We start from the raw sequence: 13,535 nt of genomic DNA, 5'->3' as shown, positions 1-13,535 counted from the left end.
TTCTGAACAGCGCTAATGAGGGAAAGAGAAAACACCCTTACTAACATTTATCACAGTAAACTGTAACGGATTTTTTCAATTCTACGGTTGAAGTTGTAGCCAAGAAAAAACACGGGTAGCACATAGCCTGCTGTCGTGGGTATTTAAATATTTTGGTTTGAAATACTTGCTTGTCTGTTGTAGAGATGACAAATTGTCACTGTAGTGTTTCCCTCATTCCACAAGGCAATGAGTTGTCATCAAGCGACAGATCATCACATGTATGTGACTTTATTTTTCATATTATTTATTTTTCTGTATTATATTTTCTGTGGATGTCCCAATGTGGATACTGGATTTGCACTTTTCAGAGAGCTCAATAAAATATTCAGTTACAATTTGGTTGCATTTGTGAGATAAGAAATGCAATTGATTGTGTAAAACAGGCACATAATATCGTAATATTGATCGCAGGCCGCTGAATCGACTTTGAGGTACCGGCAAACATTGGATCACTGGCTAAGAGAATCAATACAAGATTGTATCGGGATGAAACTGGCGATTTACACACCTGGTAACTGGCAAAGTTTAATTTTGACCATCTCTAAATGTGTTTTGGTGGACAAATCTCAAAATGTTTTTAGTGTTGTCCCGTTTCAAACGTATTGCCCAAAACGCATCTTGAAATTACGCTAACAAAATTCTTTCACAAACACGCGCACAGTTTATTTGCGATAACATGTCAACAAACACAAAAGAATGGCCCGCGCCCATTATTTTGCGCTTAATTGCTCAGAAAGAAAAAAAAGAAAAACGGTTGAAAATAATAAAGACAGTGGGTAGAGAGATGTGGCTGATTTTTTTTTTTTTTCCTCATTACTGTTTGTCTCCTGCTTCCCAATACCATGCTCTCCTTGTGTGCTCTCTCGATATTTCATTGGGTGACGCTCATTGCCGGTCTCTCGCTTGTCGGGACAGTGCGCACATCTGACGACCCGTCAGACAGATTTCAGGCAAGTTTGAGATCCGCAGTAGCATCTGTGACTTGTCGAGCGAGTGGCAGGAGTGCGCACAGTGCACAATAGACAACCGTTGATGGTGTGATCTTAGACTTCTAGTCATAGACCAGTCACCGACTCAAAATATCAAAGAAGATTAGCTTGAGTCATATAGTTTGCACTAGGCTTTTGAAGAACTCTAATAATCTTAGCTAGCAATGATTATCTGTTAATTAATCAGTTATTAGTAGTGATTGTCTTTGTGATTTGTAGAGTTTAGGTGTATATCGTTACTGTTTATCTTAATTATATAACATTTTGAAGCACATAATTGTTTTGACAACGTTTGATGTCTCTCTTTCTCTGTGTCTGTGTAGAGTGTAAGGTTTGGAGAAATCCACTCAATCTGTTCAGAGGAGCTGAATATAATCGGTGAGTGTCAAACGGTTCTTCTTGTTTTTTGTGCTCAAGTTGAAGTCTTTCAGTTGTCGTATTGATAGACCAATAAAAAGTGTGTGTTTGTGTGTGTTTTTGTTTTGTGTTGTATGGCAGTGAACAGTGATAACGCTGTTGTGTAGATGAAGTGATGAAAAAAATCACTGATGTGAATGTGTTCGTTCAGGTACACATGGGTCACAGGTCGAGAGCCGCTCACATACTATGACATGAATCTGTCAGCACAAGATCATCAGACATTCTTCACATGTGATTCTGATCATCTGAGGCCTGCAGATGCCAGTAAGAGAGTACAAGACATCACACGCAGACTGTACACTTACCATTTACACTCAGTACACAAGATTTGATCGTTCACATAACGTTAAATGTGTATTATTGCTATGTTTCAGTAATGCAGAAGGCCTGGAGAGAGCGCAATCCACAGGCTCGAATCACAGCCGCCCATGAAGCTCTAGATCTGGAAGAGTGAGTGACACTCACACATGACTGATGGAGACTGTTAACTTCAGCAGACACATGAGCTACAATTCACATTAAAATTCACACAGACAGATAGATGGATGGGTCATTCTCAGAAAATGTTGACTTTCCGACATGCAAAATATTGACATTTTCAGTTCAGTTAATTTTTTGCTCGAAGTCTGATGGTAAACATGTTTTACATATTGAAATAATTTTTATTAATAAAGGACAACTTGACTTAGTTTCACGAATGAAGCAAGGGTTGTAACACCAGACGAAAACACTAGTGACATTCTTTTAAAAGATTGATGTTGTAAGATGGTATCAGTAGCATCACAAAACTGATCAGACTAAAATCAATAAATCATACAATAAAAATCTTTCACATGAACATTAAACAATGTAACACCAATTACATATTTAAGTGAAACAATTACAGTTAATATGTAAATTAATAACTTTCTCAGCGTGATGGGAAAATCACTATATGCACATTAGAGCAGCCTTCTCTTCCTCTGAACTTTGACTGTAAAAGTTTTTACAACTTTCTGTATATGTAATTTTTACCTTGATTACACCCATGACATGGAATCAAGGGGAAAACATCATTTTTTAATTGTATCAATATTTATTAATTTAATTTATATTTATATTATATATTCATTTCCATTTTATAATTAAATTATTAATTACTTTGTTTTGCTTTTTGCCTTTGTTTGTTTTGTTTTGCTCACTTGTTAGGCCTTGCACTAATGCTTGACCTGAGAAAGCAAAATGAGTAAAAAATAAACATATAATTAACTGTAAATGTTGTAGAAGTAGTGTGCCAGATGAAGGGGTTTTTCAGGCATTTAACAAATTCAAATATATTTACTAAAAAATGTGTAAAACAATTTAGAGTCAAACCATTTCATATTCATTTATAGAAGATTTGATTATAGAATGATGCCTTTTAGGAAAAGTCACAGGTCATGTTTTTAACCATATTTTGATAATGACCCAGATGCTTAGGTCAGGAATGTTTTTTGGGGGGGGATTTTCTCCCCTTTTCTCCCCAAGTTTGGAATGCCCAATTCCCAATGCACTCTAAGTCCTCATGGAGGTGTAGTGATTTGCCTCAATCCGGGTGGCAGAGGACGAATCTCAGTTGCCTCCGCGTCTGAGACGGTCAATCCGCGCATCTTTTTACATGGCTTGTTAAGCGTGTTACCGCGGAGACCTAGCGCAGGTGGAGGCTCACGCTATTCTCCGCGGCATCCACGCACAACTCGCCATGCGCCCCACCGAGATGAGAACCACATTATAGCGACCACGAGGGGGTTAACCCAACGTGACTACCCACCCTAGCAACCAGGCCAATTGGTTGCTTAGGAAGCCTGACTGGAGTCACTCAGCACGCCCTGGATTCAAACTTGTGACTCTAGGTGTGGTAGTCAGCGTCTTTATTTGCTGAGCTACCCAGGCCCCCTAGGTCAGGAATGTTTTTAAATAAATGTATTTGTGTGTGTTGTAGTTGTGCGACTGCATATATTCTTCTAGCTGAAGAAGAAGCCACAACTATAGTGGAGGCAGAAAAACTCTTCAAACAGGCACTGAAGGTTGGCGAGAGCTGCTACCGACGCAGTCAACAACTTCAACACCACGGAGCACAGTATGAAGCTCAACACAGTGAGTACACACACATAGACACACACACACTAATATAGTTGTTTTAGTAAGAAGATCTCATAGATACAATGTTTTTTATACAAAATTAATGTCTTGGTTAATCTCCTAACTAGGGCTGCACAATTATTCGAAATAAAATCGAATTATTAAATAAATGTAAATAGATTCATTTAAATAAATAAATAGTCTGCTTGCTTCAAAGATTATTTGCTGTCCAGTCTATATTAAGTTAGAGCATTATTACAGTGTTTTCAGAGTGGTTCTGTGCTACAACTTCATCTCATGCTTAGAGTAACAGAAGTGCTCAGAGTTTGGTTCCATTTGCTTAAGCCGCGCTCTCACTACATGACTGTCAGACTATCCGAAACGCTGTACTGCTCGCATTACACAACAAGGTTTCTTGTCATCTATCGTCGTCTTGTGTTGGCAGTGCTCAAACTACACAACATAATGCAGACAATGTGCACAAACTACAAGTTCTTTGGCCAAGATGCATCTCTGGCCAACAGAGGGAAAAACATTTGCTCTGATAAATTACATGAGAAATGAGAGTGAATATGAGATTTTACCAGAAATGAATGGAAACGAATAAAATAAAATATGGCAGCAACAATGTTTGGAAAGACATGGGCATTTTACAATAAAACATAATTATGATCAAATTGTGGCTTTCCTTTCTTGTACGTAAAGATGTATGATAAGATGTGATTGGCTGGAGCAGTTCGCCCTTGTCGTTGCAGCGCTCATACAACAAGATCATCTGGAACTAATATCAACCATGGCGTGAAAATATCTGAACTGCTCATACTTTACGAGCATCCCTGACGTAGCTAGCACTGATTTGAAATCTGAGAGACCTTGAAAATCTGTCTGCAACAGCAAAATGCGACCAAAAGCCGTGTAGTGAGAGCGCGGCTTCAAGTGCCCCAAGCACTTTATTAACACTTAACCGGCGCGTCCTGCGTGCAGCGGTTTTTATTATCACAGGTGTCATAAAAATAACATGAAACACAAGATGGGGCATAGTTCAGACATCTTTATTAAATGATTACTGAGCAAACAGCATTAACAGTAGCAGTCCAGTGCTTGGTTGATAAAGCACCTTAAGTGTTATTTTCCCTTAAGAACACCCTAAAGTTTCCCTTAAATTTAAAGGAGTTGCAGAAAATAATCGTTAAGTGTTACTTAAGGGGTTTTAAAAGTAAAACATCATAATCCCTTTCGGTTTCCCTAAAGTATTAATTTTTTTACTTAAGAATGCCCTTAAAATACGTTAAGTGTTGCATAAAGCCTCTTAAGTGCCATTTTTCTAAGTAAACCTTGAGGTTGGGAAAACTTGAAGGTGGCTTAGTTTATAGAACCAATTGAAGAGTACAGTAGGTCTTTACGCAGTAATCACAAATGACTCTGATTGGTGCAGCCTGAAAAGTGCTGAGAAAAGGAACAGTTGCCACGTGACAACGCTCCCCTCGTGCATTTATTCACCGCTTCAGAAAAGGTCGGACAATAATTTAATTAACAATGATACTGAGAAAGTGTAATACTCATTTAAATGAAAATAAAAACATAGTATAAAGTTAAAGTATATTATATGTGGTGAAATTGCCCAAATGTTGGTCGTGACATTTCCGATCTTCTCAAAGTAGGTAGGGAAATGTTATATCCATGGTAACAGTCTAATTTTATTACAGTAAAATCTGGCTCACTGTAGTCAATTCCTTAATGGTTTCTCTTAGCTAAGAGAACTGTCTAAGCCGCAGTGGTTCCCAACCCTGTTCCTGGAGGCCCCCCAACACTGCACATTTTGTATATCTCCCTTTTCTGACACACCCAATTCAGGTCTTGGAGTCTCCACTAATGAGCTGATGAGTTGAATCAGGTGTTTGATTGTGTAGTGTTGGGGGCCCTCCAGGAACAGGGTTGGGAACCACTGGTCTAAGGGATTATATGCAATGCCCTCGTGTCATTTCCTTAGGTAAGGGAAAATCACACTTTAAGTGTTATACTTAAGGGAAAACCTTAAGGGGTTTTATGCAACCAGGCACAGAAACATGCGCTGATTCCGCTCTTCCTCCACTCTCCTGTCATTTGTTTACCTCACGAGAGAGTGTTGCCTTATTTCACTCCCAGCGGCAAGTGGAAGCGGAACTAATATTACCAACATCCAACAAAATGAAAAGGTAGGAACATACATATAATAAATCTATATAAAATATTTTGAAACTAAAATATAATGCATTGTTAAATGAAATATAATAAGAAATAAAAATAATTAAACTGTAACAAACAAACCAAAACTTTCACTTTAAGTTTAATTACACCAATAAGTTATCAGTTCAACTTCATTTTGACATTAAGCCTAGTTCTTTAGGACTATCTTTAGGACTAAATTGGAGATCGGTGTCGGATGATAAAATCTGAGAAGTGGGCTGAGAACCTGTCACAAAATGGACAAAATCAGGCACACAGTGGATGGGTACAATTTTAATAGGAAGAAGAGAATGTTTATTTCTTTTTTTCACTGTTTATATTTATTTATGGGTGAACAAAATGTCTCAGTTTGGTTCTTTTTAAGAGGACTCAAGTGTGAAAACCCCAGTAGTCTTTTGGCAGTTGGAACATGTGAAAAACATAAAAAAAATGTGTCTATCATAATCGCAGTTCAAATCGCAATCGTAAAATTTTCGCAGTCATTTAATATTTGTTTTTGTTCAAATCGTGCAGCCCTACTCCTAACCTTGGCTCCCATGATAGGAGTAAACAAGATGTTTTTTCAGAAACTGATGCTATGGGAGCACCTCCCAGGGGTGGCAACCTAAAAACCCTAAATCATCACGCCAATTTGATTGGCTGGTGACACTTGGTGCTCCGCCTATGCTGACGTCATCATGGGCGTATAAGATGGAGCCCAGCACCACACCGTCAGGATTTTCTGACTGAAGAGAAGGGAAGCGTATCTTTCCTCCCATAATAGTGTAAAGTGGGACTAAAAATCAGTCCAGAACAGGGCAATGGTGACACCAAATGTAAATTTTAACTAATAGTATAAAGGTTTATATTTTGGCCCATAACTCTTGTACAGTAAGGGCTAGAAACAACATATTGCGTCATGCCGAAGAGTTTTGCCCCCTGTCAAATTTTCTCCGCCCCTTTGTTTTCCCGCTATTTTGGATTGTTTGAAAAAAAAAAAAAAATATCCTAGGCCTTTTGCCCGATCAGAACCAAACAAGTGCAAAAAGATTCAGCAGAGTCCCAATTTGAAAAGTTATCAAAAATAATTGCACGCCTCTGCCTCTTGGTGGCGCTAAACATTCATAGTGGGCTTGTCAATTTTACTAAAATGGTTATAACTTTTGAACGGATTGAGTCAAGTCATTTTTATTTGTGTAGCACTTTTCACAATACACATCGTTTCAAAGCAGCTTTACAGAAAATAATGCATTAACAGAGAATGAACCCCTAATATCATTGTGTAGTTTGATTAAATACGATTATGAAGTGTGTATAAAAATAAGTAATTATTAATTGTATTTAGAACCCCAGTGAGCAAGCCGAAGGCAACTGTGGAAAGGAACACAAAACTCCATAAGATGTTGGTTAATGGAGAAAAATAACATTGGGAGAAACCAGGCTCACTGTGGGGGCCAGTTCCCCTCTGGCTAACAACATGAATATAATGCCAATATTACTTATTTATGTGCAGTGCAAGTCATGGTTTAAAATTATTAAACTAACTAAGTGTTAAGGGCCAGGGTTTAAACAAAGATTTTGTAAGAAATGTAAGATTAATGACTAATGTCTTTTGAAGTTCATCCTGTATTAACTGCAGAAGTTCACATAGATGCATTGTCCTTTGTTAATTGGCTGATAAAGGCTTTTGTTGGCAATTTGTTGAGAGTCTATGTATTCCATTTTAAGAGTGTAGCCCATCATTAGACCAAGGCGATGCTGGCCAAGATCAGTGAGGTGCTTCACAGTTAAACTGGCTGGTCATTTCGGTGAAGTCTATCCTAAGTCCAAGGTTCAGGCAATGGCATATGGCTGGAGTTGGCATCAGTTCATCCACTGAAGTCCATCATAATAGACTGAAGTGATGTCTGGCTGGCACCGGCTGCATTTAAGAGACACATAGCAGTGGAGTCCGATACCAAGCAGGAATTGAGCTGGATCCGGCCGGTTCTGGTGACCTCCGGATAGGAGCCCTGAGGTAGAGACATGGAAACAAATAGAATAATAGTATCATAGATGCTATAAAATCTTTGCAGAGATATAGATCATGATCAGTGTTTCAGGTTCTGGCAGACCTAACTAAAGCAGCGTGGTGTGGTGAAGAATAAATTAGGTGTATGCCTGGCTAAATAGATGAGTCTATAGTCTAGACTTAAACTGAGTGTGTCTGTGTCCGGAACAGTGTTAGGGAGACTATTCCATAGTTTAGGAGCCAAATAAGAAAAGGATCTACCTCCTTTTGTGGATTTTGATATTCTAGGAAATATTAACAGGCCAGAGTTTTGTGATCGTAATGAACGTGATGGAATATAGTGTGTCAGAAGGTCACTTATGTACTGTGGTAATTTTAGCAGCTTATTTTGAGAGGTTTTTGGTTCAATAACTAGTACCTCTGATATGTAAAGTCTCTGTACTGTGGTGTGGCCTAAATCCTGACTGAAATTGTTCATATATACTATTTCTCTGTAGAAATGAACATAATTTGGAGGATACAACCTTTTCTAGTATTTTCGACATAAACGGGAGATTTGAAATCGGTCTATAACTAGCCAATTCTCCAGGATCAAGTTGTGGCTTCTTAATAAGCGGTTTGATAACTGCCATTTTAAAGTTTCTTGGGACATGTCCTAAGGATAGCGAGGAGTTAATATTAAGAAGAGGTTCTGAGATTACAGGGAATACCTCTTTTAAGAGCTTAGTTCATATTGGATCTAACATGCATGTTGTGGCTTTTGATGTTTCGATAAGTTTTGTTAGCTCCATGACCTATGACAGCGAAGGATTGAAGATTCACGTGTGGAAAATTATGAGACACTGTTTTCTGAGGTACTGTGACAGATGATTGCATATTTCAATTTTATTTCTGACTATTTCAATTTTATCAGAAAAGAAATTCATGTCATTACTATTATACTATTATGAATATCTGGTTCAGTTGAGGCTTTATCCCTAACCTAACACCTAGGATTATTGTGGTTATTTTCTATGAGTTTGCTAAAATATGCTGACCTGGCAGTTTTTAGTGCCTGTCTGTAGCTACAGACACTATCCTTCCATGCACCGCGAAATACCTCTAATTTTGTATTCCTCCACTTGCATGAGTGTGATGATTGTACCATGGTGCTGGGCTTTTTTCTTTAATTTTTTTTAATCGAAGGGGGTGACACTATCAAGAGTGTTAGAGAAGACTATATTTTCTGTAATTTCATCAAGTTCCTCTAGACCTTGGGGCTTACTGAGTGTATGAGATGGATCTGGAAGATTATTAGTGAAGCTATCTTTTGTTCTACCTGAATGATAGCGTGGTGTAGATTGAGTACATTAGCTGATCGCAGCATACAAGAGACGAGGTAATGATCTGAGATGTCATCGCTCTGCGGTAGAATTTCTATAGCATCAACATCAGCTCCATATGACAGAATTAAATCTAGCGTATGATTATGTCAATAAGTTGGTCCTGTCACATTTTGTCTGACTCCAAGCGAGTTGAGAATATCGATAAATGCTAATCCCAATGTGTAATATTCATTATCTGTGTGAATGCTGAAGTCACCAACAATTAAAGCTCAATCTAGAGTAACTACTAGATCTAATAGAAAATTAGCAAATTCACCAAGGAAATCAGAATAAGGCCCGGGTGATCTATATACTGTAGCAAGGGCAAAAGACGACAGAGATATTTTATTTATATCTGATCGTGTTACACTAAGCATTATTAGTTCAAAAGACTTAAACTTATATCCTGTCCTGAGTAACACCAAAAACGTCACTGTAAATTGTAGCAACACCACCACCTCTACCCTACAGACGAGGCTCATTTTTATAACAGTAACCTAGGGGAGTAGATTAATTTAAACTAATATATTAATCCGGTTTAAGCCAAGTTTCAGTCAAACAGAGCACATCCAAACTATGATCTGTAATAATTTAATTTACAGTTAGTGCTTTGGTTAAAAGAGATCTAGTGTTTAGTAGCCCTATCTTTATATGATGCTTATCTTCAGTATTTTTTCCAAGTTTGACCTTAATCACATTTTTTTCTAAATGATTTTGTGAGGGGTTTGTGTTTGGTAGTTCGGGGAACAGACACAGTCTCTATATGATATCTAGGTGATACAGTCTCTATGTGTTGTAGTTTATGTGACCTGTGTGACGTCTCAAGGCTAGCAGATGTTCGGATTAGCCAGTTTGTCTGCTTCCTGACCTGGGCCCCAGTTAGTCAGATACTATCATTATTCAGACTATGAGCCAAATTATTAGAGAGGAGAGCGGAACCTTCCCTGGAGGGATGGAGTCCATCTCTCTTTAACAGGTCAGGTCTACCCCAAAAATTCTATCAGTTGTCTATAAATCCTATGCTATTTTCCGGACACCACTCAGACATCCAGCCATTCAGTGACACTAATCTACTATAAACCTCGTCACCACGACGAGCAGGGAGGGGGCCAGAGCATATTACAGTGTCTGACATCGTTTTTGCAAGTTCACACACCTCTTTAACATTATCTCTATTGATCTCCGACTGGCGAAGCCGGACATTGTTAGTGCTGACATGAATAACAATTTTAGAAAATCTACGTTTAGCGTTAGCCAGCACTTGTAAATTTGATCTGATGTCAGATGCTCTGGTACCCGAAATGCATTTAACGATGGTGGCTGGAATCTCTATTATCACATTCCTTAAAACAGAATCATCTATGACCAAGGCTCTTTCAACATGATTCTCAGTGGGTGCATCACTGAGTGGGGAGAATCAATTGGAAACCCTAACAGGAATGGGAGTGTGGTGTCGTTTTGCTGAGCGAGTATGCTGCTGATACTTCACCCATTCGCCCTGGGGCTCTAGAGCCAGAACCAAAGTTTGTGTTGCTCACTGTACTACCCACATCCGAAACAGTATCTACAGGCTTCTCTTTCTCCACTAGCGTTCAGATGCGTGTCTCTAACACATTAAACTTCTCCGTCAGCCTGACTAATTCCTTATATTTATCACATGTGAATCCCTCACTGCTGATGGAAGCTATAGTAAACATGTGGCATGTAATGCAGGAAGCAATGAGCGGATGCCATGACTTACCGCAATTGTTTGTTGTTGTTGGTTGTTACTGAGCAGCGAGGGTTTGAGATTGATGTGAATCCCTCACGCAATTGTTTGTTGTTATGGTTGTTCTTGATAAGCGGTGCTTTGAGATCGATGCAGTAATCCATTTAAGACAGAGGAGAAAACTGGTGTGCACGGTAAAATGCACACAAGCTGTAAAATGCATGCAGTTCACTCGCAATAAAAACAGAATGCGGATGCACGTGGAAAAATGCACGCAGTTGAATCGCGATAAGAGAATAATGCGGGGGAAAACCTGATGCGCGCTGAAAAAAGGCAGATATTAAAGATTAAAAGCTCAATTGAGATATTATCACCAAATTTGGTACATGTATGTATGGACTCATTCTGAGGACACACAAAAAATATTGCACACCTTTGCCTCTTGGTGGCACTATAATAATTAAAAAATGTAAAATGGCTCTAACTATGGAACTGTTGGTCCGATCGACTTGAAATTTTGCATGCAGTGTCTTTGTCCAAGGTGATATGAAGGTCTTTGAGGACAGTCACATATCTTTAAAATCATGGCCACCATCGACCAATCTGTTTTCAGCAGCCTTTATATAGGGTTAAATAAGGCCTATCGGAACTAAACTTGGTAGGCCTATTTGTCTCATGGCCCAAGAGGTCGGTGCAAAATTTGAAAAAATTGGCCACCAGGAGACACTATTGCATTTTACATGCATTCAAAATCATTGTATATACCGCTGTGTTTCAAAAAGAAACACGTTATTCAAACCATATTGTAAACCACCTCATTCTGAACAACTTTGACTTAAGTACCATTGGTTTGAAACAAAATGTTCAATAAATACTTGAGATTATTTTAAAAGATTACTTTTTCGAACTAGTCCTAGGCCGTATGCCCGATTGGAACCAAACCAGTGCAGAAAGATTCTCTGGAGTCCCAAAATGAAAAGTAGTCAAAGGAATTTTAAAATTTTAATTTATCGTCAAACGGTATGCCAAATTGTTCGTAATGGGTGTGGCCACTTTTACTAAAAAGGTTATAACTCTTTAATAGAATCAGATATTGTCACCAAATTTGGTACACAAATGTATGGAGTCATTCTAAGGACACCCAAAAACAATTGTGCATCTTCACCTCTTGGTGGCACTATAATAGTAAAAAATTTAAAAATGGCTCTAACTATGGAACAGTTGTATTGCATGCAGTGTCTGTCTAAGGTCTGTATATGAGTACAGTCGCTTAACTTGAAAAACATGGCCGCCATCAACAAAAACATCTTTCAGCCACTATTTGAATTAGTCCTAGTACACTCACCCAATCAGAACCAAACAATTGCAGAAAGAATCTTTGGAGTCCCATTAATAATTATTATAAAAAAAAGTTTTAACCTTCAATTCAATGTCGCAAAGCTACACCAAAACATAAGCTGTGGGCATTGCCACTTTTACTTAAACAGTTATAACTCTTGAATGGAATGAGATATTTTCACAAAATTTGAGACACTTATGTATGGGGTCATTTGGAGGACACATGAAAAATGGCATATTGCCTCTTGGTGGTGCTATAACAGTCAGGAATGTAAAAAATACCATATCTGTGCGATACCTGATGTTTCAGAAAATTAAGGCACTTTAACATTGCTTAAGTTGTTTTCAGTCTATCTAATTAATATTTCATATCTTTTGCATGTGAACTTAAATGACCTTAAAGGCTTGAATCCCGTTAATTGCTGCTTGCAGCTATATTTATGATATTATATGTATTATTAGGGGTCCTAGCACGAAGTGCTGGAACCCTTTTGTTTTTGTAGAATTTTCTTCTTATTAGGGGCCAAGCACCGAAGGTGCGTAGGCACCTATTGTGTTTGTTAGTGTTCTTTTTATTATTATTATTATTATTATTCTGTATATGGTTTCTATGGCAGCCCATAGAACCGTTCGCGGGAAAGTTATGAAATTTTGCACACAGGTAGAGGACAGTCTGAAGTGCTACTATAGCAAATTTGGAGTCTTTATCTCAAACTCTGTAACGCCACCAACAGTTCAAGGACAAAATTATTTTTTCCTCTGATTCCTGAGCTCATGCTGAGTCGAAAGCATACCATGGTTTCAATTTCTGCCCAACTAGATTTTCCGCCATTTTGAATTTTCATAAAAACCTACTTTTTCGAACTCGTCCTAGGTTGTATATCCGATTTGCAAGAAAATTGACATGCGTCATCTGGAGACAGTCAAGGACAAAAAGTTGTTAAAAGAATTTGCTAATCAAAAGTTTTTGTGAGCTTGCAGTCTAAACTGAATGTAACGACACCAAACAAACATGAACCACCAAATAATACCAAAAAACACTTCTTTCTTGTCATTTTCACTCATTCCACTAAATTTACTCAAATTAAAAAAATTACTCTATAGCATCGCCATAATTCACTCTTACTCACAAACTTGCATGTTGATTCAGTCTGATAAATCGTTCAACTGAATGAACTGAATCACTCAGGGCTGTGTTAACCAAAAGCATTGTTAGCCCAAGTTGCTCATAAAGACCACTGGTGCCTGTGGTACCTACGATCAACTTACACTAATGATGTTTTTGGGAAACAGCCCAGAACAGTTAATAAATGAACATCTGACTCACTGCACTGCATTTCTTTACTCTCAGTCATCTC

General features: G+C 38.2%; 1 protein-coding gene across 4 annotated transcripts in view; it reads left to right on the top strand.

Annotated features, from left to right (window-relative positions):
- The window catches only part of LOC127416671 (suppressor of tumorigenicity 7 protein homolog), a 57,430-nt gene that overhangs the window by 14,538 nt on the left and 29,357 nt on the right, over positions 1 to 13,535 (top strand). For 3 of the 4 annotated variants that reach the window (XM_051656149.1, XM_051656150.1, XM_051656148.1), the window contains exons 5-8: positions 1,355 to 1,409; positions 1,600 to 1,715; positions 1,826 to 1,901; positions 3,412 to 3,566. In XM_051656149.1, coding sequence (XP_051512109.1) covers positions 1,355 to 1,409; positions 1,600 to 1,715; positions 1,826 to 1,901; positions 3,412 to 3,566 — 402 coding nt within the window. Of the gene's footprint in view, positions 1 to 1,354; positions 1,410 to 1,529; positions 1,716 to 1,825; positions 1,902 to 3,411; positions 3,567 to 13,535 lie in introns of all 4 variants that reach the window. The other variant, XM_051656151.1, reaches the window with a different exon arrangement.

The sequence above is a fragment of the Myxocyprinus asiaticus genome, chromosome 26, assembly GCF_019703515.2.
Source record: "Myxocyprinus asiaticus isolate MX2 ecotype Aquarium Trade chromosome 26, UBuf_Myxa_2, whole genome shotgun sequence".
Lineage (NCBI taxonomy): Eukaryota > Metazoa > Chordata > Actinopteri > Cypriniformes > Catostomidae > Myxocyprinus > Myxocyprinus asiaticus.
This window is presented reverse-complemented; position numbering and strand designations above follow the sequence as displayed.